Source organism: Dipodomys merriami, unplaced genomic scaffold, assembly GCF_024711535.1.
Source record: "Dipodomys merriami isolate MVZ:Mamm:240054 unplaced genomic scaffold, mDipMer1.0.p SCAF_1, whole genome shotgun sequence".
Classification (NCBI taxonomy): domain Eukaryota; kingdom Metazoa; phylum Chordata; class Mammalia; order Rodentia; family Heteromyidae; genus Dipodomys; species Dipodomys merriami.
Window position 1 is genome coordinate 32,287,847 of NW_027202270.1, and position 26,351 is coordinate 32,314,197.

A 26,351-nucleotide genomic window follows, 5' to 3' on the forward strand; every position below is an offset into this window, starting at 1 on the left:
CAAGCAATAGCAGAAAAGCTATCTGTGCAATATAAAGTAATGGTCACAATTTATTTTTTAGTATGAAGGTTCTGGCAAACACAGAATAAATAACTATGGACCAGAATAGCTACTGAGTATAACAGTACTCTGGAGCAGGATTATGCCAATGACACCTTATAGATATTGAGGACAAAAAATTTTCTCATACATGCAAAATCGTCTTTTAAAGCACATAGGTAAAGAAGCACAAAGTCCCATTTCCTTTGTGGTAGAAAGAAAATATTTTAAGTTTTTGTTTTTCTAAACTATAATCATTTTAAAATAAACCTAAGCCACATCACTGAATATAGATTATATAGATAGCTTATGCTAACAGTGGGAATTATGTAAGAGAAATTTGGAAGAAAAACTACTTGAAATTTAGGTTATATACAAATGGATCAGTAGTGATTAACTACTAATTTGGAGTGTAGCTTTAGCAATACAAGTTATTAATATTAGTTGCTGGCATAACTATTTTAGAAGCACATTTAATTTTCCATTTTGATTTTCTCAGAATAAATGCTTCTGCTTTGTCTAGTAAGTGTGCAGTCTTAATGATCGAAAAGACTTTCAGGCCAGATAGATGAAGGCCATCCAAGAACCACTGACTACTTTCATTCAGAAACATTTTTTCTTTGACATCTCAACATGACTTATTTGCATTTTTAATTAATGCTTTAACTTAAAAACCTTTTTCTTTTGTTGGTCATGTGCTTGAACTCAGGGCCTGGGCACTGTCCCTGAGCTTTTCTGCTTAAGGCTAGCACTGTACTACTTTGAGCCAGTTTGGCTTTCTGGTGGTCAACGGGAAATAGGAGTCTCACAGGTTTTCCTGCCTGGGCTGGTTTTGAACCTTGATTCTCAGATCTCAGCCTCCTAAGTAGCTAGAATTACAAGCATCAGCCACCAGTGCCTGGCTTTAAAAAAAAATTTAAAAGATGGAAATGATCTTGGCTCAGGATATTCTCTATCTTAAAAAATGTCAACTTTATTGCTACTATTGGAAAGATGTTGATATTATTTGACAAGACTTATAATCATTGTTTAAATTTTAAAATTGTATAATTCATCTTAGAATCAATAGTTACCTTAAAAATTCATTGATAGTTGCAAATAAAGCCTATGTGGTCTTCAGACAATCAATGAGACAATGTAATGATGGTAATCTTTATGTAGCAAGCATGTTATTAACAAATTAAGTAAAAATAAAATGTGTTACGAACCTTATTTTCTCAAAGAATTCTCAATGGTGAACATTCTCAGCCCCAAATTTCCTGGTAAATGTTTACTTTTGCAAATAGAGCAAATTTTAGAATGTATGGATCTCAATATTGATTCTCAAGTATAATTTGGTTCAATTGTAGGCAATCTTTGATTAGGTCGATAATCTGTCAATTCAGTAATTACCCTTCCATATAATAGTACGTAGGGTATCTTTTGGAAACTTAGGATTTATTAAGCCCATTGTTAGTACTGTCAGTTCTGTAATAAGCATAAGGAAACACAATGTGTCTTTGCCTTTAGTGATACCTACCAGATATTTAGCTAAAATCCTCATGCTATAAACGTTAAGTACATTTTTACAGAAAAACTTAAAACAAAGGCCCATATTTGGATTTTAATGTATGATGGTCTTTATTTACAATTTTATTGGCAAAAAAGAAGAAGAAAAACTCTTAAGACAGTTTAACACACGACATTATAGCTGATCCTATCTGATCAAAGAAGTTCTATTTCAACTCTCCATCTAATTGTCCACAGATATACAATACTGAATCTGCATATGCAGTTTCCTTTATCAAGTACAGTGCTCACATTTTAGGCAGTCTTTAAGACACATAAATACAGAGGAAAGAAAGAAAATCATTCATTAAAAACTGCATCAAATGTAGGGTACTTTAAATATAAATTCATGTTGCTCCTAGTAATTACATTATGCAATGAAAATCAAAAGCTAGGCAAGCAATTGAACTTCCTAGGAACAGTTACAACAACCAATTATTTTCTGCAACGACCATTATATTTTTAATTTATCATGAACTACTCTGAACTTACTATGAGATGTAGCCAAAGTCAGAAGAAAAGATGTAGGGAGAATATTCCTTTTTTGGAGGAGAGTAAGCCCTCCAGAACCATGGGAAATAAACATCCTGTTGTTTCTAGGTGAAAAAAAAATTAATGCAGTCAATTTCAACTCATGATGAGCTGACTTAACTTTTTATCAACTTGTTTGGTGTCATTCTTCTAAATCAAGTGTGTTTAATTCTTCTTCTAATTCATCCAAATCTTCTCCAGTAAAAAGATTTTCATCAACAGGAACAGCATCGATGGCTCCATTTTCCTGTCCCTCCCCTTCGTTGTCCTCTTCCAAATCACTTCTTTCACCATTTTCTGCCCTACCTCCAGATGCTTCGCTTAATTTGTTTTCTACAAATAAAAACTGAAATCAATAAGGCACTCAACAGAAAACACTACTGCATTAACAATCGAATGCAAAGAGTAATTATCCCTTTAACTTTTCGCATTTTTCATGAAAGCATTTCCTGGGATTACAGAAGCAAGAACTGGTTTTTCTTTTCCTGAGCTCATTTATACTAATTGTCTATGTTTACTGCAGCATCTTGATTTTTACTGTAGATACTTGACAGATTTATGGTTTATACATCTGAAGGCAAGATGAAATGTCTACATCTGTTCCTTACAATAACCTAGTGATTTAACTTTATAGTCAACTTCCAAGTAATGCTTTGCTTGAATAAAAGGTTATTGACCAAAATATACTTTGCAAATAGTAGCTAAATTGCACTAGTTCTAATGTTTTGACATGAAAAAAAGACTATTGGGACTGAGGATGAAGCTCAGTGCTATAGTGAGCTGGAGAAACTTCTGCACGACCATATTTCCTCCCTTCTGGTGCGCTACCCCCCACTCTACATACAGACAAGACTCTAGCGCCTTGTACCTTTTTCTTATAGGCATAAAAGACTGGAAAAACAAAAAAGATGATAACGAAGTCTTGGGAATCATAAATTCTAAAATATTTGCAATTGTGCCTAGGGTCACCAAAGCCTTACTTAAAAAATTAGGCCTACCAGTTGGTATATTGGGGAAGACAAGAGTGTCAGAATTCTCAGATGCTACTTTTACATTATAACTTGTATACTTTTATTGCAAAAATAGTTTTGCCATTTTTATCTCAGCTTTGTCCTTAATTAGTATTCCTTTCCACACTAAGCATGTCAATCTTTTACTCCTGTTTTCAAACCCATCCCTCACTCCAAGCATAAAATGATATAATACAACCATTGTCTCCAAAAATAGTTCTGCCTTCTCCCATTTTGACACTTAATCATCATTTTTATTTCCAGCTCTTGCTTTCCCCTTTTAAAAATCTTCTCCTCTTCTATTAGATCCTTTTCTCTGATCTAAGTACACATTTCAGTTTTCCATGTCTTAAAAAGCTTCCCTTCTTCCCATGATCATGCCTCCTTCTCACATTAAGTGTGGGCAGTCTGTATTCATGTTATCCTCTTCATTCTCCTATCACTGTAGTGAACACTGGGACCCTTTCCTCTTTTGCCTATCATAAAACACTGCATCAGTGTCCGTATGTACCATATGTTATCTATGGCCTGTGCTGGTGAGCTCATTTACTCAGACATCAATGGAGATGACTTTCAAAACTTTGTTCTTCTGCAAAGGTTACACAGTATCCTAGATAATACCACTTTTTTGGTAAGAAAGGAAACAAAAAACCCTCAAATTCAAAAAGGATACCAACTGAACAATCTATAAACTTGTTTTTGCTCCCCTTCTAGTTTTAGTTAATGGTTTTAATATCCACTCAGATAATTAATTCTACAATTCCATTATTCACTACTACTTTTATATATGGTCAAACTATGTATTTATGTTATTGGTCTAATACCTGCACATATTAAATTTGCCAAACCTGGCTTGATCTTTAGATAGCATCCTAGTTCTTAGAATTCTTCAAAATTAAACTACTTACCATCTTTATCCAAAGCATATGTGTTGAATCTTTCAAGACTGGCTACTGTAATACCTGTCTCGTCCACAGCTCTAGGGACGTACAGACTTAAATCTATGTCATTTACACTCATGGAATCATCAACCTTTAACACAGAACAAGAAAAGTTGTTACATAGGAGAACAATTTTCACAAATTACTTTTACTTCTAACATTTAACATAATATCACTAATGTCAAGTAAAAACAAATGATCAACTACTGCCAAAATTAATTTCATTTTCTAAATTTCTCTTGTGTCATATTTGGTGCTTTTCCTCTACTATCATATATTTAGAGTATTATATCCAACTTACAATTTTGTAATGGCTATAAAAAATGAATAGTACATTATTGATTACTACTAAAATTGCTCACAGTCACATGACTACTCATATCTCTTACTCTGTACTTTTTAAAGCAGTATGGACTATATGATGTAGAGATTACCATTATATCCACATTGCAGATCGGGGTGGAATTCCACAATAAGCAATTTCCAACTGATGGAATAAGGAATGAATGGAGGAAGTCTGGTTCCAGGACTATGGTTTTTCACATGCTACTTTAGTCTATTATGTTTTGTTTTCCAATGAACACAGGCAAATGGAAATTTTCCTCTTACCTCATCACCTCCTGTTCCCTGAATGTAACGGGTATCATCTGCTTCTTCATCATCATCATTGACAAGTTCAGGACGAAATTCAAACACTTCACGACCACTGATCTATTCAGACACAAACATATTTATTAATTTTAAACAAATGCATGATTAAATAAAGACAGAATCCTGCCACTATTATCAATTAGTTTGTGTGAGCTCAGGACATACCACCAGTGCCTTCCCTGCTTTGAAGTCTGCTTTTCTTCTTTCCATATCTTGTTCAAGTTTATCAATCTTTTCTTGTCTTTTCCTTTTCTTCCATGCAAGAAAAGATTCTAGAGTGATTTTGGTAACGTTTGGACCTAGGGCAGAGCGCTGCAAAGACAGAGGGAGTTAAGGTTACCAGAGTAAAATTTAATAGAAGCATTCTCTCAAGGTAATTATCTCCTTGACTATCATACTCAAGACAAAATATGAACTAAATTAATGGACTTTTACCTTATATGGCAAAAAGCAAGATGAGCACCCACAAACACTGGTGCTCAAGATAGTATGTGTTATGTTGATCTAGATAATCTTCTTTTAATATTAAATATGAGTAGTAAAATTTATCAAGAAAATTATTTTAACACAAGGGAATTTATAAAAACAATAAATATAAAAAAGTATCAAAAACGATATCCATTGCTCATCAGAGGAGAAACAAAAGTAAACCCACAACAAAAAACCACATCAGCTCCTCAGGGTAACAATTAGGTAATAAATATATAGTAATAGTATTTGGTAAATACCTGACAAGTATTCAGTGTTAAAAAATACATAGATGTTAACACAAAAGCAAGGATGACAGGGTATTTTTCAAACATTAATAGCTACCTGATGGCAAAACAAGACACAAAAAAATTCCCACACATCTGACTCTAAAGTCTACATTTTTTATTATACTATGTTGTATCTTGTGCCACAAACCAAATAATATGCACAAATGTGGTTAGCCTTATTTGCCTAAACCTACATGGTGGCAGTGATGACTGTGTATCAAGTTCTGCATCCTCCTTAGCAGGAATTCCCATAAGTCTCCGGTGACATAGTCAATCTAATCCCAAATAAGGGCCTCTAGAATTTGTTTTTTTATTTTTTTGCAGTTAGTTGATTGAGGAATGTTGAGGTACAAAGAGAGCTTCTTTAATTCTCTAGGAAAACTTGCTGCTTGGTTAAATCTATGCTGACTACAAAAGGTTCTCTCATGCTCAGAGATGCTGTCCTGCTCTGGTGTCTCCAAGCTGAGGAGCCTTTCAATTTCTGAATCTGTCTGCATCTATAAAAGGGTGACCGAAGGGGTGAGAGGTGATACTTAATTCTCCATTGGCAACCAAATGTCTGCATTGGTAACTTGACCTTTCTTTAGACTATTTACTTGGGCATTTCCATACTTATTAAAATGCACAACTTGGGGAGTGAGGCATGAAGGTGTTATGAGCTGACATTAGTTCAATTAAATAGGGGGTGTCTGGAACAGAAGAGTAGTGCAATTTGTATAGATGTTAAGAGGATACAATAGAAACCTGACAGCCATTCTGTTTCATAAAATCTATTGATATTTGGCAAGTGGCTGTGATTATTATCCTTTCCAATTAAGTAGTTGCAATGAAACTAAGACACAGAAGGGTTAATGAGCAATGTCACTAAAAAGTGGTAAAGTAGCTGGTTATTACATGAATCGTGGTGAAATTACAACCTGAGCCAGGTTTCAAAACCTATCTTGAACTGAAACCCACTAGGTAATACCTGGTGCACTGGGTCTTTTCTGAAATAGGTGGGGGCCCTACTGTGCACCATCGGTATCTTTCCCTAGGATTGACTGCAGCTACCTGAGGGTGCCATTTCAAACTAGACTGTCCCTTTAGTGAGTTGACTTCCTTTACAGTGCTGAGATCCTTTAAATTGCTACACTGAATTCGAGGATGGCTTTTTCTGGAGAGAGAAGGCATGGAGTGGGGGAAGAAATGTGATTACCATCTCACTTTTGGAATATCACTTCTCATCCTACTCTAGATCACACTAATATAGGCTCTCCCTGGAGTCTACATGTACTCCTAGGCAGCACATCTTGAAGTGCAATTTGGCCCCACAGAGTCCTATGCTACAGACACAGATATTTAAGAATTCAACCATGGTGTCTGGGAGCCCTGGCCTAACATTTAAAAAAGTCAGTTTGAAAATGAACAGTTTCATCATCTCTTTACCTGAATTTTGGTGCTTACCCCCTTTAAGATTTCAAGGGAGCTAGACTGGAGCTGGGAAACAAGCAAAGGGCCCAAGGCAGCTCCATCTTGGAACCAAGGACGAAACTATTAGGGTGTGCCATGCCCTACTTGTATGCCTGGGCTACTCTTCTGCTCAAAAACCAAACATAATAATCAAAAACAATGGAGGGGACAATTCAGCAACATCCACCTCTAGGAAGAAAATTCTCCTTTGGTAAAGTGCATATGAACTTTCCAGCCTTTAATTTACAGCTTGAGTTTTCATATTTGCCAGATTAGTCATTATCCTGAGTGTCTGGGTTCAACAGTTTGAAGTCTGTGTCATTTATGTACACTTTGTCCATTTTGCAGTACTCAGTGACCTTTTTCTTCCCTTTCCCCTGTCATACCCCTGCTTTTCTGGGGTCCTAGGAAGTTTTAACTGTGGATGAAATTTGAAATTATCATCCAGCTGTTCACTTTGGGAAATCCTGTGTGGAAACAATAAACATCAAGGCCATACACAGTAGTCTATAAACCTTAGAATCAATGAGAAGACCTGCTCCACTGTTTGATGTGAACTGTAGGGTTAAGCAGTGTTTCATTCTGGAAGTCATTTGTTGCTATCAGATAAGAGCAGATAATCAGTACACTAAAATGCATTGGCTCTAGAGCACCAAAGGTATCTGAATTCCTGAATACGTTGTCTTTTCCAGAGACAAATCCAGAATTAAAAGCCACTTGTCATTCTTAGGAACCCTTTTCTATATTATGTGTCTGTTTCTTTTCTTTTTTTTTTTTGGGGGGGGGGTCCAGTTCTGGGGCCTGAACTCTGGGCCTGGGTGCTGTCCCTCAGCTCTTCAGCTCAAGGCTAACACTCTACCACTTGAGCCACAGCGCCACTTCCAGCTTTTTTCTTTATGTGGTGCTGAGGAATCGAACCCAGGGCCTCATGCATGCAAGGCAAGCGCTCTACCACTGAGCTACCTTCCTAGCCCCTGTGTCTGTTTCTTTCTAAATTGTATACTGTAACCTTCACGAGAAAGTAGGCAAGCAGAGAAATATTCTGGGAATGATCTTGAGAGATTTGTTCCTTGTCTGAATATAAGATCAGCTTAACCTACCAAAAGAAGACAGTTTTCCATCCAATTTATAAAAATTCACTTGGTGATGACTATGTCTATACTAAATAGTACTGAATGTCTCCAACATATAGAAATGGCAAGTGTCTGAAGTCAAAGATATGACAATTACCATGGCTTCATCATTATACACTATATACATGCGTTAAAATATTACATAGCTATCCACAGATTATAGTTAGGGCCAGAAACAAAAAAATGTATCTGGAAAACTGTGAAAAATAAACAAGTATACACAATTAAACATTTATATTAGATTACCAAAGATGAAGAATACTTTAAAATAGGCACTGCTAAATTTAGTATTTCCAGTAATCTATCAAGTCATTCTCTGAAGTCACATGTTAACTCAGAGTAAAATTCATTTTTGCTGAGCAGAAAATAGTTTAAATTCAGAGTAAAATTCTTTTTTATTTTTAGCCAGAAAGGAGTATTCAAAAACCTCTGTCATACTGCTCAGAGGGGAACAGTACTTTGAGTTCAATGACACAATATATGTGTATACTAGATCTAAAAGATAACATATACATAACACACATGGGATTACATACACACCCACACACACAAGGAAAGAAAGAACATGCCTGTAACTGTGGAACAGACTGAGGTTGATGGTGCAAGGTGGTAGGAAAGTGTTAGCAGATGTACATTACCAATTCCATCTGTGAATGAAGATAGCAAAATGAAACTCACTGAAAGCTGTTGAAGAATAGGAGGTGGTAGACATAGGAGAAGAGCAAATGAGTGGGTCAATATGATTAAAATATTGAATGTAAATGTAAAAAAACCAAGTGAAACCACTTTGGGCAATTAGCATATAATATAAAAAAGGACAGTAATAGAAAACAAGTACAGGTCCTTCTGGGATGGGGTACTGGTGGCAGGGGGAGGCTAACAGAGGAGGGTGAAAGAAGTGGGTATGGTCAAAATGTTTTATGCACATGTATGAAAATGTTACAATGAAGAGACGGGTTTGGGAAGGGAGATGGAGGGGATGAACCTGATCAATTACATACCATGCACAAATGAAATCTCCTTATACAACTGATGGATGCTAATTAAAATGTAAACAAAAATACAAAAAATACTAGACAGGAAGTTTTCTCCTTCCTTTATATATTAGTAATTATTGATAGCAAGGAAAGGATCTAAAATTAAAATTTTAATCAAACTGGAAACTGACTAAACATCTTTTTTTTTTCTCCTGGTGCAGGTACTGGGATTTGAACTTAGGGCTAGGCATTGTTGCTTGGCTTTTTGCTTAAGGCTGATGCTATACCACTTGAGCCATTCTTCCACTTCCAGCTTTTTACTGGCTAGTTGCAAATAGTCTCATGGGCTTATCTGCTCCAGGTGGCATCAAACCACAATCTTCAGATGTCAGCCTTTTGATTGCTAGTAGCCTGACTGACCAAGCATTTTCAATAATTCATTCTCAGGAAAACAATTTGCTAATCAGTAGCTAGCATTTAGCAATGTTACGTAATCCTGAAACAAATGTCCTGATTGGATAGTGTACAGGGTAAAGTTTACATTTTATCAGAGTTTACATTTTAGATACGAAAATAAAGTAGCACAATTTTAGGAAAAGACTGCATTTTTTAACTTTTCATAACATGCTATTGCCCCCAAGTGGTAAATATTAGAAATCACATTAGGAAGTAGACAATAATTACCTCTCTTTCAATCAGGTCTTCCAATGAAATTTCATCTTCTTTCTCCTCTTTTTTTTTGTCCTTTTTCAATACAAATCCAGGAGGAAGTGCATGACGATACATGCAGTTATCACCTCCTCCAGGACATACCCAAAACCAGCCATACTTGTTATTTTCAATAGCTTCAAGGAAATGCTTGCACACCTAGAGAGAAAATATTATTCAGAAATACAGGCTCAGTGTAGTCTGTTTTACTGGTAAACACTCAAATATATGGAACAAGTACATTTGTTCACATCTTGGTGCTAACTTTATGTACATATGCAAGCACCTTTATACACATAAAAAGTATCCTAAAATATTTAATACAGTGGCAAATTTCACATAACTTTTCTGAACTATATGATTACACTTGCTTCAGGCCTTTGTAAATGTTCGCCTCAAGTTTTCTAAATAAATTGGCAAGTATACAAGGGTATTAAAAAAACAAAACAAGTCCATGAAAGAGCTTAATGGTAATGCTTGCCTAGCATGTATGAGGCTCTGGGTTTGGACCTTTGCAGCATAAAAACAAAACAAAAAGACCCACGATGATTTTTGTTTTCATCTTTTCCCCAAACTACATGTGCATTATGCAACTCACTTGAAGTGAACACACTCTAGGGCAGTTCCCCATCTTCAGCCATGTTTACACTCAGCACATCTGCTGAGTGTTACCCTACTCAATTTTTGTGAAAATGTTTCCCAAAAAGCAAAACTTGTAGTAAGCCTCCCAAGACAGATCATATAAAGTGATTTCAGTGATAAAATGAAAATTTTAGATTTGTTAAGAGGCATTTCTCTGAATCAAGCATCAATAGTATTCAGGATAAAGAGCATAATGTAATACAACATAATGATGCTGTATTAATGTATACAATTAATTTTTGTGTTAGTAATGCAGCCTACCCTATGTGGCTTCAAACTATGGATGCTCAGATGCATTACATGTATAATATAGGTATGTTTTAGTAATTTTTTTAGAGCTCTGTACTCTATGTATATGGAGTATTCAAAATTTCTCAGGAATGGTCCTGAAACTATACTTGTGGATACCAAGGTTCTACTCTATAAGCTACTTCATGTTTTAGTCATGAAGGAACATTCTGCCCTTGCAAACATGTAAGAGTCCAGTTATACTGAAGCCTTAGGCAGTAATTATATTCTTTTCCTAAAGAACAAATAAAAAAGACCCTCAAAAACTAAACCCAAAAAACCAATACATGTACGTGAATCCAGCACTTAAACATATAGGACTGTCAAACTTGTCAACTGTACTGTACTTAATATGTAGACAGAATTCAGGGTCTGAGAAATAAATCAATTATTTTTAAAGTTAGATTTCCTACAATACTAGAGCATCTGCATCTACCTATCAAAATTTCATTTTGGAATTCATAGGTTAAATTTAATTAAAAAATTCTCCATAAAATCAAGGTTTTTTTATGTTTTTTGTTTTTGCTTGGTTGTGGGGCTTGAACTCTGGGCCTGGGCACTATCCCTGAGCTCTTCAGCTCAAGGTGAGTGCTTTACCATTTGAGCCACATGGCTACATCCAGTTTTCTGGTGGTTAACTGGAGATAGAGTCTCACAGACTTTCCTGCCTGGGCTGTCTTTGAACGGGATCCTCAAATCTCAACCTCCTAAGTAGCGAGGATTACAGGCATGAGCCACTGGTACCCGGCCACCCGGCTGTCTCTTTTTGTTTATGTGGTACTGAGAAATCGAACCCAGGGCAGGCCTCATACATGCTAGGCAAGCTCTTTACCACTAAGCCACATTCCCAACCTTCAAAGATAAATTCCTAATAGGTTAACTTATTTACAAGTTTCTTTCTAGTCATTTTGAACAAATACTTTTTTTGGATGAGTACTGGTAATTGACCTCATGACCTTGGTCTAGCTGGCCATGAAGAATACCAGACTCTTTTTGTTGGTTATTATTTTCAAGCTCCCAGGACTCTGGCTTTATAGTTAGTCTGGTCTGGGTAGAAATACTATTTGTAAGTTTCCCTGCCATTGGGAGACAGTTGTGTAATACTGCACTCAGTCTTGGATTAAGATAGTCTCAAACTTTTAAAATTTGAAACTTGTGCTGGTTTCAAACTGTGATCCTCTGATCTCTGTCACCTCAACAGCTAGAATGACAAGTTTATGCCACTGTGCCAGGCTTGGATTTAATTTTTCAACATTATCCAAAGTAAACCATCCCAGATGATGATGCATTTAAAGGACTTTATTCACATTGATTTTCCAAAGATGTTTTTTCCTGGGGACATTACTGGGATGAACTCAGGGCCTTATGCTTGTTAGGCAGACCCTCTACCACTTGAGACAATAGCCCTTTTTGCTGTGTGTGTGTCCCCTGAGTCTTGAGTTCGGGACCTGGGTGCAATCCCTGAGCTTTTGTGCTTCAGGCTAGAGCTTTACCACTGTGAGCCACAATGCTATTCCTGTTTTTTTGGTTTTTTTTGGTCACTTTTGTTTGTTTGGTTTAGTTTTTTTTTTCTGGGTAGTTAATTGGAGAGTCTTCTGGGCTTTCCTGCTGAGACTGGCTTCAAACAATGACTCTCAGATCTCAGCCTCCTGAGTGGCTAGGATAACAGTAAACCACTGGCACCTGGTGCTGCTGTCCTTATTTTTTAGACAGGCTCTCTCATTTTTTTCTAGGCCAATTTTCTATTATGCCTCTCCCATACCTGAGAGCTGTGCCCCACCATGCCCAGAAGATTGGTTGAGATGAAACAACTTTTTGCCTGAGTTGCCTGGACCATTATGTTCCTGCTCTCTTACTTTCAAATACCCGAGACTATAAGCTTGAGCTACCTACCATACTTGATCTCAAAGTCTCCTTTTGAAATTCATTTTCTAAAATCTTGTTAATTAAGCTTGATGTAACTTACACTGATGAAATTTTCTAACAACTTAATAATCCAGTAGAAAATAACAGATACCTTGCCATATAAATCTCCCTAATAATAAATGTCACAGCAACTCAATTCAAGAAAAGGACATACTATTTGAGTTTTTGGTTTTTTCTTTTCCGCCTCACCGTGCTTCTTGTTCACTACTTCTTCCAGCTTTTTCTCATCCCAATTTTCCATTGTGTCTAAATAAAAGAAATGAAGACTAAATGTTTACTTCTATCTTTGGGTCCTACCACATACACTTCTTTAAACAGACAACAATTCTCTTAAAACTCATGGTCAAAACAATATTTTTTTTAACCACTGAAACACTAAAAGATTGTAAAATTATTTACCAAATCTCTCCAAGTGGTGTGGGCAAATGAGAATGTAGGACCAGAGTAAAGAATAACAAATTCAAAATAAATCAATCACTGTAATTTTAAGCATCCGTATTTACAGAATCAAAGACAATAATATGAGAAATTCAACTTTTGTAAAAAAATTAGTAAAACCAACTTAATTCTTTACAAACAATACCACTAGGACTGTTACGTTTTTCAAGTTACTATCATATTAACAAACAAAAAATAATAAGCATTTATTTTTAAGATTATTAAAAAGAAATACCTTTTTCAAGTTCTTCATCCCTTGCATCAATGTAAACACTTCGTTTTTCACATTTTCTCTCCAAAGTCAAGTCATGAGAGAACTTACATTTATCTCCTTTAGTACACTGTCCTTGCTTGAAGAAGGCACACACCACAGACTTGGGATCCGCACCTGTACCAGATGGGATGCAGAACTTGTATTACAATCTGCCATGCCATTAAGTACAGCTTGAATTATGGGATACAGCTTGCTTTTCTTCTATTCAATCATGTGGGAGAAAAATACCCCTTACAGGAAATTAGGATCTTTCCAAAAGTTCTTTCTATAGAAGCAGTTTATGTATGTTTCTTTTTTAAAAAAACTTACTAAAACAGACCGCAGAAGGAGGGAAACCAAACTCATAGGTTATTCCAGAGCAAAGAGTTTATACAACTAAAGCTTTATCTTAGCTATTGCAAAAGATCAAATATTATATAAAAAAAATTTAATTTCTAATTTTGTCTTAAATGTGAGGCTAATGGCTGGAGTTGCATTGTACAATGACACAGCTAACAAACATGAAAACCTGAAAGGAATAAAATAATAATTACATCTAATAAAAATACCTTTGTTATTTAAATTTTACCTTTACTTATTTTTTGAGCAGCAACAACAGGTTTGAACAGCTCATTAAGTTCTTGTAATTCTTTCTTCTTATCATCCTTCTTCAATTTCTTTTCAGCTTCACTCTGTGCTACCTACAAATATTTCCAGGTTTAACATGTAAACTTGGTTGTTTATAAAAAGTGTTTTTACCACACAGTAATCACTAATAAAGGTATATGAATATTTAGTTTTTACCTCTTATGGTATATATTAAATATTGTGATTAAACTGTTAAATGAAACTGATAAACTTTGTGATGGATTCTCTTTTGGTATATAATCAGTACCATACCTAGTTAAAAGCACATTCAGAATCTTTTGACAAGGATTGTTGCCAATTAAACATTTAATACATGACCAACATTTTTATCAAATGGCTCTAAATTGAGGCATTTCTCCAATGAAAACGACCACTTCCAGAAATGGATGGCCTATTTTGATGATGTATCTCAAGTATACAATCACACAATCATGATTGTACCACTCAAAAAACTAGAGGATAGTTGTTGAAAAACATATAGTCTAAGTCAATGTAAGAGATTAAATAAAACACAAATGTATAACATAGCTTTAGGTATATGATTTATATACGTATCTAATACAATTAAGAGATTTCATCCAAACATTTATATATCAGCTCCTATGCCAGGTAAACAAAGATGTTTAACAAAGCTCAGAGTCCTGTGGGAATAGAGATATGTCAACAAATATATTATCATGGTATTTTGAGAAAAAGGAGTGCAATATGCCTAAATAAATTGTTCTGATGAACAAGCAAAGAACACAGAAAGTGTTAGCCAGTGTCAGGTCAGAGATGAGAGGAAAAAGCTATCAACAACATCAATGGGAGGACCGGGACTATGTCAGTAGGGGACAGGGTTCAACTTAAGGGTACAGAAAGCAAGCAACAAAGATTATATCCTACTTTATCTAGATCAGGATGGCAGTACTGTGGATACACTGGGAATCAAAGAATACAGATGAAAAACTTAGAACAATTGCTAAAGACAAGAAAACACAAGAGCTTAGATCAGGCATTAAGAGTAAGGATAAGAAAAGACTGCTCAGGTGAAGAATGGATAAAACCAAGTGACTGAAGTGTTCAGTGTACAGGAGCAAGAAAAATCTAGGATTATTAGATGTATGATTAATGTTGTAAACAAGACAGGAAATACAGGAGAAACAAGTTAGAGGACAGAAGGTGGAGACAACTCTGTTTTGGACATACTGAATACAAAATGCTTACACAGGATCTGGGTGGAGCTATTCAGAAGGCTGGTGCACTGGTTATAGACCCACTTCACTGAATCTAGAGAGTTTGGTCTGAGACTGAGAATTTTAAAATAGCAGTTTATAGATAATTGTTTACAAGTTTACAAATAAAAATTTTGAGAATGTGTGAAAATTCAAGGACAGTAATAATAAAAAGTTGCAAGAGCAGAAGACAATTCCTTGAAGATTATCAATGTATTAAATAAGTCAACAGAACCTGAATAGTAAAGAAGTCAAAAACATTAGAAATCAAAACAGAATGTTCAAGAAAGAGGAATTTTAGGGAAGGAATAGTCAAATGCTACAACTGGGTCACAGACTTTCCAAATTCTTACTCTGGCCAGATGGTGGAGCTTATGTGTTTATAAAGAAATAATTAAGCCATTCTCTTTTTAATAAAAGTATCATTTGCTCATTAGGTTCATTTCAAACAGGATAGGGTTACAACAAGAATGTAAGGGAAGACACAACTAATATATTAGAAGTTACAAGTTAAGTGTGGCAGCCTATGCATGTAAATGCCAGTGTTCAAAAGTCTGAGGAAGGAGGATCACAAGTTTGAGGGCAGCGTAGGCTATAGTCAGACTTCATCTCAAAAAAGAAAATAATAAGTAATAAGCAAATAAAATGAGTTGTTTACCTAGTTGCTATATTTTATGACCTGTAAGAATAGGTTCAAATTTAAAATGTAGGCTCATGCTACAGAGTTCTACGATGAAATCCAGCAATAACACAGTTCTAATGTAGCCAGCCCATGGCTCCTTTTCCTCTCTTTGCCCCTTGTTTCATCTTATCTTGCTGTGTGTAGGGTAAGCAGAAGGTGCTGGGGAGGAAATGGTGTGGATGTAGGTTCTGCCCTCATTCGTAGGTGTAAGAAACGGGACTTTGTAGGTCCTGTAAGGCTCAAAGTTATTGTAGGGGACTTCTGGATGGACACATCCTCTCACTCTCATTGACTCCTTCCTGCTGGAAAAAAAATGTCTTGGGACGACAAAAGAGTAGGGACATCCTCAATAACACAGGGCTGAGGGCAAGGTAGCTCAGACCCAGCAAAACTGCTGTTCATTTTCAAAAGTTACATAGTAGTTAGGTACTCTGTTTGTAGAGAGCCCATTTACACAAGGCTCAAGCCTATAAAACTAGTACTTATGAAAATGTATTTTTGTGTGTGGATTGATCTAAACTGTAGTCTATGAAAATGAGTAGAAAAAAATCTAATGAACAGTGCCTTGGAAAGTAAAGCCTTTAAACCGTATTTCACAAACCTAGACCTGTCTGACATAATAAAAACTAAAAGTCCATTGTTCTTAGTTTAGTCTGAAAAAAAAATCACAAAGTATCTACAATGTGTACAAAGTACACTCTCAAAGTAACAAGAAAAAGATAACAAGGAAAAAATAAAGAAAAGAAACAAAATCCACAAGGATCTGAACAGGCAAATCATATAAGTATAGACTCAAACATCTAACAGCACGTGAAAGATTGCCTCGTACAGAGGAACAATGCAAAAATACAGTACCACTTTATACACATATCATACTGGTAAATACTAAAGAACCTCAGAGACTATTACTCATGCATAGCAACTGAAAATTTGAAGTATTACAGCCCTATGGAATCTAATCACATGAATTTATTAAAATTAGAAATCTAATTTCCTTCCTCCAGAAACATAAAGACTACTAGCAGACAATTTCTGCCAAGAAATAAATGAACATGTTTAAAGAACACACGGAAGAGATTATCGCTTGTAGAAATATTCTTGGTGTCATAAAACTGAAAACAAATCATTCATGAGCAGCTAACAGATAAACTAAATATACCTACCCTGTAGAACAGCCATTCTACTCTAGGAGAACGAGAGCTGTATCAAAATGGCTTGGAGGAATAGACAAGAGGTACTGATGCATCAACAAAGGTTAATATGCAAAAATTTTAGAATAAGATTCTATTTTGAAATACAATGACAAAATCTAATACTTTTATATGTCACAGATACTATATAATAATGTATCCTAAGAAAATATGGAAATTTATTTACCTGACGTGGATTTTGTTGACCAAATTTAACTTGGTGAGTGACAGCCTTGATAAACTTCTGTTGTTTTGCTCCTTTCTTATTCTTTAGGCCAAAAGTTTTGTCCTAAATAAGAATATAAAAATATCTTAGCAATTTATACAGCCATTTTTTTCAAGTGATATCTAAAAATCATTTACTCATTAAGAAGTAATTCCCTACACCACAGGAAGACATTTAAAACAGTAAAACATCAAGCCAAGGCAATATAGAACCTCAAAACATCACCCAATATTAATGAATGAGAGGAAAATAAATTGAATTTGTTGGTGGGTTGTGTTATTAGGAACCATTGTATGTATGCACAACTAATAAAAACCACCATAAAAAATGTTAGTATGCTGCATTTTTTCCACAGTGTGGAAATAAATGAGTAGTCCTATAATCAAATCAGTGTGGGGAAAAAATTTAAGAAGTATTCTTAAGTCTTTTTTATTTTTGTTGTGGGGATCAAAACTCAGGACCTCCATGCCTAATGTTGTTCCTAAAACAAAGTAACTCTGATTCTTCTCCCTTGAGAATATACCTCCTGTTTGTTGTAGTTAGGAAGTCACAAGTGGTTGTGGGTAGAACAACTAGCTATATCTAATGCTTCTAATCCAGTTCAAAGGTATCCCGGGCAGGAGAGACCGTGATCCTCCTATCTCCAATAAACCACCAGAAAACCGGAAGTGGCGCTGTAGCTCAAGTGGTAGAGTGCTTGCCTTGAGCTGAAGAATTGAGGGACAGTGCCCAGGCCCAGAGTTCAAGTCCCACAACCGACCAAAAAAAAAAAAAAAATCTTCACATGCTAAAGCTCAATGCTACAGATGGCAACTGATTCCAAAATAGAATTTGTATTTTTCTTTCTCATTCTGTTGCTGCAGGGTGGTTTCAGAAAGAAGGAAGAGGTAAGAATGTCTTTATATTACATTGGAAAATTTTCCAAGGCCCTCTCCTAGGCATTTATCTGAAATAATAGTATTGAGAAAAAAAATGTTAAGTAAATAACGTCAGAAAGACAAAAGATGCATATTTGCTCACATATGTGGAAGTCAGGTCTAAATTATAAATATGTAAACAAACATGCCAAGTCATATGCAGATGTACACAAAGCAACTAACACATAGTAATGCAGAGGATTCCAATGGTGTTACTCCTTTGAACAACCAACTTATGCCCAGACATTTTCCAGGAAGCTCCCATGTGACTAAACAAGAAAGCCACCTCTAAATCTATGCAAGAGGATAAGGAGACCCTAGAAATGCCTGACTGAAGAAGCAAGGGAAACAACTACAAAGTGTACTACAAAGATGAAGAGGATGGAGGTAAGATAGCTAGAAGCCCCAAGGGGGTAAAAAGTTAAGAAAAGAGAAAGTTTAACAAAGTGACTGATTACCAGGAAGATAGAATATGTGTTGGGGTGGGGGTGGGTAATTCAAGAGGAAGAAGTAGACAAATGGAGAGAGGAAGGATGGTTGAAGATAGACATACTATTCAATGAACTTATACAAAAAAAAGAATCTTAAGAGGATCAGTGATTGGAACAGATGAAAACCCAGGGGTAATGATTACACATAAAATGACATGTTGAACTGAAATTCTTGTACAACTACTTTTTAGATATAAATGAACCACAATACAATTATGACTATCTCAAAACCAGTAAAACAGATCTTTATTAATTTTAAGGTTCAAAAGTTCAAAAGGTTTTGGTTTAAAAAAAGGCTACTTCTCATTGGAAATACCACTTTATTCACAATACCTATTGTCCATTCATACACTTTGCTTTTCCATATTTAAATAACCCAAGTAAGTACTACAAAATTAGACATAACTTTTCTACAGTTTATGCATATGAAAAAAGGAAGCAATATGAACCAACATTTTCTGCACCAAGCATTTAATAAATGACATTCCTTGTTTTAGGGGGGACGTCTTTAATATTCCATCCACTTCAAAGGTAAGATGGTCAAGGTAATATGACTGAGAGAGAAATGCACACAACACAGCATCTAAGCGTGAAATGGCATACTTTCTTTAGAGAAAATATGGGTTGTCATGAGAGGGGGAAGAGACTACATAAGAACACATTCAGAGCCTCTGTAGATGTACTACAAGAAAGGAATATAACTGGGGTTCAACTCATGCCTCATATATAATTATAGAGAGGAAATCAAGCTTTATGTGTAAACAAGACCAAATAGCAAGGTAGACAGTGACATTTACTGACTTAGGGAAAATGAAGTCTCTAAGGGAACATGGCCAAATAGAAAATAAAGTAAAAACAACAGCAGTTTCTAGTAGAGGTGTATAAACTCCAGATCCCCAAAGGGGGGAAAAATCAGGTTAATGATACTGCTATAGCACATAATTAGCCAGTCTAAAGAGACAATGAATAAATTGTATTTTGATCATCTCTAGAGTTCACAAATTTTTTCCCAGAGAAAGGGAATAGATATATCTATTATTCACTAAACATAATCTCTTAAATACAAACTCTGAATCTTAATACTTTGAGTGTTATTTATTCCTTAAAGTACAGAAACTCAGGAATGTCCAATTCTTTTGAAGTTATGTGGTTAAAAGCTGTATAAAGTGAATGTTATATCAAATCTTAGAGTTGGGTCAATTAGCCTCTGAGCTATAGTTTACTTACTGGAAAATAGGTCTCATTCTAACCCTCTAAAAGCTGAAAGACTTACAACAGAGAGGCAGTATAACAGAGTGGCTGTCATTACGAACTTAGGAGCCAAATTCCATGGTTGAATTCTAACTAATCTCTGTGCCTACTTTCTTAACTGTAAAAAAAGAGAATAAGAAATATAATTCTAACTGGGGGGTAGTGGCTCACGCCTGTAATACTAGCTACCCAGAAGGCTGAGATCTGAGGATCACAGTTTAAAGACAGCCCCGGCAGGAAAGTCTATGAGACTCTTATCTCCAATAACTACCAGAAAACTGGAAGTGGTACTGTGGGTCAAGTGGTAGAGCTGAAGAGCTCAGGGACAGCACCCAGGCCCAGAGTTAAAGCACCATGACTGACCAAAAAAAAAAAAAAAAAAAAAAAGAGAGAGAGAGAAAGAAATCTAACTCTAAGAAAATTAGAGGAGCTATGTATTTATTGCCTTTATTCAGTTGTTCTTTCTTCCTCCCAAACACTGAGAATTGACTGTATTAATTAAATGACTTACTTGACTGCAAACGAAGACTTAGTTCTTTCCTCTACGAAAAACTAAGTACTTTACAGAGAAGCCTGGTTAAGTTATAGGATAGTTCAGTACACAAAAAACTTTCTAAAAAGCAGTGTGGATCTGGATTAACAACAGTGTCTTTTTTCCCCTCGTGCAGGTCCTGGGGCTTGAACTGGAGGCCTGGGCAGTGTCTGTTCAAGGTTATAATTTTACAATTTGGGCCATTGTTCCACTTCTGCCTTTTTGAAGTTAAAGAGCCTCTTGGACTTTCACAGTCTGGGTGATCCTCAGATCTCAGCCTCCTGAGTGGCTAGCATTACAGGTGTGAGTCATCGGTACCTGGCTCAACAAAGTGTCTCTTGGCAGTAGGATAGTTCATAATTTGGGATCCTCCAATAAAGTTATTTCCCAAGGACAGATTCTTACCTTAAGACTGATCTAGACTTGGGAATGGAGGCATTAGGTAGGTTTTGGTGAATTCTAAGGTATGATTAAAATAAAAATAGGAGGAGAGTGGCCCACATTGGATTAATAAGATCCTCCAAATTAGGCTAAGGGGAATGAACAGTAGATTTGAAAAACTGAATACAAGGCAGTCTGGGAAGCATGCTGTAAGCTGTGAATTGTGCTGGGAGGCTGAGGCAAGAGGACTGAAAGTTGGAAGCCAGCCTAGACTACTTGGTGAGTGAGACCCTGTCTTAAATTCACTTAAAATTCATTCTCTCAGTTCTCACCCTCAGGACACCCCGCTCCTATACAAGCCAGCCTCCATTTCTTAAGGAATCAGGTGAAATGAGTGAGCAAACAGTTGTCCAAGACAACTGGACACTGGGGTAAGCAGGGGTAAGCAGGTGACAGTTTTACCTTATACACCCCTGCCTATACCCTACCTTCCTCAATGCTCTCTCCATGTCCATATTCTAATGGATTTTCAGGTTCATTAAGCTAACTGATTAAGTTAGCTTCAAATATTCAACATTCACATCATTTAAAACACACTGGCAATCAATAAATTTTCTCTATCATTTTAAAACACACCTGGATCTAATTTACATAGGTCTCTATCACTACTTCTTTGCTGTTACAAGTCCTTAGGTAGAAATTCCTTGAGTATCCTTAAAGATTATTTTCTCTTTGTGGGGCGTCAGTGGCTCATGCCTGTAATCCTAGTTACTCAAGAGGTTGAGATCTGAGGATCACAGTTCAAACCAGCCTGGGCAAGAAAGTCTGTGAGTCTCTTATCTCCAGTTAACCACCAGAAAACTGGAAGTGGTGCTGTGGCTCAAGCGGTAGAGTGCTCTCCATGAGCTGAAGAGCACAGGGACAGCACCCAAGCCTAGAGTTCAAGCCCCATGACTGACAAAAAGAAAGAAAGAAAACAAATGGTATATATCATTTGAGACCAACGTGTGACTAGTACAACTAGAACTATAATCATCTTATATATTCATCTCAGAAAGTGTTCATACAAATAACTCATGAAACTTTATTGTAAAAGAGGAAAGGAAAAAAATACTGGAAATATGTAGACTGTGCAAATAGAATTATAATTAATTCCCTTAACGAGTTATCTTTTGTTTTGGGGGGGGGGGGGTCCGGTGGTGGGGCCTGAACTCTGGGCCTGAGCACTGTCCCTCAGCTCTTCAGCTCAAGGCTAGCGCTCTACCACTTGAGCCACAGCACCACTTCCGGCTTTTTGCTCTATGTGGTGCTGAGGAATAGAACCCAGGGCCTCAGGCATGCAAGGCAAGCACTCTACCACTGAGCCACCTTCCCAGCCCCACAAGTTATCTTTTTAATTATTATTTTTGTTGTCAGTCATATGGCTTGAACTCAAGGCTCTGAGCTCTTTTCCTCAAGGCTAGAGCTCTACCACTTTGAGCCACAGCGCCACTTCTGGTTTTCTGGTTGTAACTGGACATAGAGTCTCAAGGACTTTCCTGCTTGGCTGGCTATTTTTTTTTTTTTTTTTTTTTTTGCAGGTCCTGGGGCTTGAACTCTGGGCCTGGGGCCTATCCTAAGACTCTTTTTGCTCAAGGCTAATGCTCTACCACTTGAGCTACAGCACCAGTTCCACCCTTTTCTCATTAGTTTATTGGAGATAAATAAGAGTTTCATGGACTTTCCTGCCCAGGCTGGCTTCAAATTGAGATCTTCAGATCTTAGCCTCCTAAATAGCTAAGATTACAGGCATGGGCCACCAGCATCAGGCCTGGGCTGGTTTTGAACCATAATCCGCTGACCTCAGCCTCCTCTGTAGTTAAGATTACAGGTGTGAGCCCAGCTACTAGTTTTCATTTATAATATTAACAAAAGCTGTCATCTATTGAATATATACCACACAGCAGGCACTTTATGCATTATTTAACTCATAGCTCTGGAATAATAGAAAAAATTAGGCCTATTTTACAATAGGGGTCTTGAACTCCAGTCCACCCACACACTTTGAAGATGATGCTCCCTTTACTGAATTCTGCTATATCCCTTGTCTCCCATAGGAATACAGCTAAATGGAACAGGACTAGACTGGTGTGTTCAAGGACCTGGGTTTGATATTAAGGAATCGAACCACAGTGTTACCTCTCCTGCCTGCACTTTTTGCTTTTCAATTGAAGCTCTCAAAAGTAGGATGTTGTTCCTTTTTCACAGTGAAAAGCAACCATAGCAGCACCTTCCAATAAAAGTACAGAAGGTGGGACAGATAGGAAAGACAATCACTTATTTAAAAAGCAATGATTAAAGGACTGAAGATGTAGCTCAGTGATGGCCCGCATGTTTTAGCAATGCCCTAGGTTTGATTCATAAATACAACTGCTGAAAGTACCTATTTTACTTATTAATTTTCATTGATTTAGGATTTAAGCCATATGTCTATAAGGTTGTTCAAAGTTGGTCTCTCAAGGGATTAGTTTTTAAGATGTGAAATAGACCAGAGGTATTTTTCCAGAAACTTAAAAAAAAACAACCCAAAACTCAAAACAATAGCTTGAACTAGATTATGTTTATTATGAGGTTATCATAAAATAAATTTTACTTCAGCTTGTATGTGTTGATAACAAAAGCCTTTTCTAGTAGAAACTTTACAAATCTGACAGAAATTGATTTTAAAAACTCTCTAGATGAAGTATGACTGGGGAGCTGAGAGCTAAGCTTACTCTGCATTTCCTTATCTCCTTACAGTAGTCATCAAAACATGGCTGGGGCTCTGGGGAAGTTAAAATCACAAGGAAACCCCATGCAGAAAAAAAAATATATATTTATATATTTATTTTTGATTGTGGGGCTTGAACTCAGTGCCTGTGCCTTGTCTCTGAACTCTTCTGCTCGAGGCTAGCACTCAACTACTTTGAGCCGCAGTGCCACTACTAGTTTTCTGGTGGTTAATTGGAGATAAGAGTCTCATGGACTTTCCTACCCAGGCTGACTTCAAACCACAATCCTAAGATCTCAGCCTCCTGAGTAGCTAGGATTACAGTAGTGAGCTATCTGTATCCAGTGGAATTTAAAAAATCAGTTAAACAATGCAGTTGTCTTCTTATGCATTCTCTTTTGGAGTTTACTTTCACTAATGAAAATGAAGCTGCTTTCTATTTACCTTAAAGATAAGCTTATTGGCTGCATAATAATATTTCAAAGGCAAAACGCATGCTTTGAAAACCAAGGACCATGAGTTCAATATCCAGCAACTGTTTCCCCCACGCTCCAATTTTTTTTTGTTGCAAGATTAAAGGAGTCACACTACATGTCTAATAGTTAAATAGTGGATAGCCTACTATAAATAGCTTTATACAAAATTCCTTTAAAAATTTCCCTTCCCAGACAGTAGGAGAAAAACAGCGGGGATAACAATGCTCAACAAGAAATGCACTCATTACCTAAATCATGTAACTGTAAACCCTCTGTACAGCACCTTTACAATAAAATAATTAAATTCCTATGTAACTCTATGCTCTACAATGTATCAAGTGTATTTTAGGTTGTCAGGTAACATTTGTTTTCACGTTTTACTTTGTATCTTCATCGGTTGAGATAGTACTGAATGACATCAGATATACAATACCTAAGTGTGAGTAATACAGTTTGATTTTTAAAAAGACATGACAGTAAATGTACATGATAATCAATTTGCTTTCTCAAATTTCTGGCTGTAGCACTTCTTGATAGTTTTAAGCAGTGCAGATTATGAATTCTCACAAGCATTTTATTTAAATACAACCAGGCAACGTAAAAATTATGTGTACTTTGACAGTTATGAGGTATGTACAACCAAACCCAGAGATCGTCCACTGTAAATTTAAAGACTAAACGTTGAAAAAACCTGTTGTATTTTTTAAAAAATCTTATTTGAAAACAAGGATTTTGGTCACGAATTTTGAAAAGGTACCTATTTCCTAAGAGGTTATGTTATTCAGATATACCTTATGCTGCAAAATCGTCATAGTCGCTTCCAATTACACGCAGAATTCATGAGATACTCTTTATGTATGAAGATTTATAGCAGAAAATGAGAAAACAAATACCTTATCAGGGGCTATAGGATGTTTATGGGGTTTCGTCAAGCATGGCTCACTATCTTAGGGAAACTAATACTGGCGTTGCAGAAGAGGTGAGAACCCTTGGGAACGTCATCCAGGCGGTTCAGGCTCAGGGCGCTGCGCAAACGTGTATATGTGTGTGTGTGTGTGTGTGTGTATGCATACACACTCTGCTTATGGGGCACAGCATTTATCACAGCTAATGACACACGCCTCACAGCTTTTGGAGCGTTACTCCAACCTAGTTCAGACGAGGGACACGAGTCCAGCTCCGACTTCGGGGAAACCTCGGCTCTTTACGGGAAAGTTCACAGGTGGATCCTTAAAGACAGACCGACACCAGGTGACAGCTGTGGGGGTCGAAGAAGTAAGCAGGACTAACCCGGGACGATGGGCACGGCAGCACCAAAGGCCTGTCCGAAGGGAGGCCTTCCAGAAGAGCCCGACCCGAGCCCGTCCCGCCGGATTCCTTTTCCACATCACCCCGGGAACCGGTGCGTCGGTGAGAGGTTTAGCGCAAGACCAACCCCCGGGACCCGGGCACCGCTGGCCCCCGAGTGGGGGACGGCAGGCGCGGGGGGCGCAGGCGTGGAGCCCGGGCTCGGCTCGTCGGCCGCCGCCCGCGGCGTCACTATCGCAGGGGGCGGCGGCGGCGTCCCGCGGCCCGGAGCGGGGGTCGCAGGCCCCCGCGGGCCGAGGGAGGAGCACGTGGCCCCGGGGTAGGCGCGCGGGGGGGGGGTCGGGGGGGGAGCCGGAATCGCGCGCGGGGGTCAGGGGTCGGGGGTCGCGGGCCGCCGCCCCGAGGCTCGCGGCGCCGTGGGGGAGGGGAGGGCACTCACTTCGATAATCTTCTCCTTCTTCTTCTGTTCCGCCTTTTTGCTGCCCCCGGCCTGAGCCTGTTTCTTGGGGGGCATGGCGAAGACCGATGGCACCGGCCAGACCTAGGCGCGGATGGATACGGTCGGAATCAGAGGGTGAAATGAAGCACCCGGTCCAGGGGAGGAGGAGGAGGAGAAGATCTGGCCGCCGCCGCCGCCGCCGCCGCCGCAGCCGCACACGGAAAGCGAGTCGCTCATTCGCCGCCGGAACGCGGCCTTTGCGACAGGCCGGCGTCGTAGAGCATTGTGGGAAGCGACGAACGGTGCCCGGAAGTGGTGTGAGCGTGCGCAGCGGCTAAGTCCGGCCAGGAGGGGGCAGGGGCGGGACGTGGGAAAGTGATTCCGCGTCGCACGTGACGTCGCGCGCCCCCGCTGGGCCATGCCTAAGTGGCGGCGCGTCGGAGGAGGAGGAGTCTGCGGAGGGCGGGCGGCCTGTGGCCCCGGCTTCGCGGGACGGGGCGAGTCGCGCCCGCGCTCACGGTAGTATATAGTGGGGTGTACCAGCCCATCCTGAGT

General features: G+C 37.8%; 1 protein-coding gene across 1 annotated transcript; it reads right to left on the bottom strand.

Moving 5' to 3' along the window:
- Window positions 1-1,634: 1,634 nt before the first annotated feature.
- Zc3h15 (zinc finger CCCH-type containing 15) lies at window positions 1,635-25,969 on the bottom strand. The gene is made up of 10 exons (XM_070019527.1): window positions 25,797-25,969; window positions 17,214-17,315; window positions 13,882-13,993; window positions 13,275-13,427; window positions 12,756-12,847; window positions 9,722-9,904; window positions 4,886-5,032; window positions 4,679-4,780; window positions 4,037-4,160; window positions 1,635-2,451 (listed from the first exon to the last, which is right to left on the bottom strand). The coding sequence occupies exons 1-10, from the start codon at window positions 25,869-25,871 to the stop codon at window positions 2,261-2,263; spliced, it is 1,281 nt and encodes a 426-aa protein (XP_069875628.1). The 5' UTR covers window positions 25,872-25,969; the 3' UTR covers window positions 1,635-2,260.
- Between the last annotated feature and the right edge of the window lie 382 nt (window positions 25,970-26,351).

Excerpts from the sequence above, each read along its gene's own strand:
- Zc3h15 (XM_070019527.1), bottom strand. The coding sequence starts at position 25,871 with ATGCCCCCCAAGAAACAGGCTCAGGCCGGGGGCAGCAAAAAGGCGGAA. Across the intron at positions 9,905-12,755 it reads AAAAACCAAAAACTCAAATA|GTGTGCAAGCATTTCCTTGA; the intron begins GTATGTCCTTTT and ends TTTTCTCTCTAG. Across the intron at positions 2,452-4,036 it reads ATATGCTTTGGATAAAGATG|AAAACAAATTAAGCGAAGCA; the intron begins GTAAGTAGTTTA and ends TTTTATTTGTAG.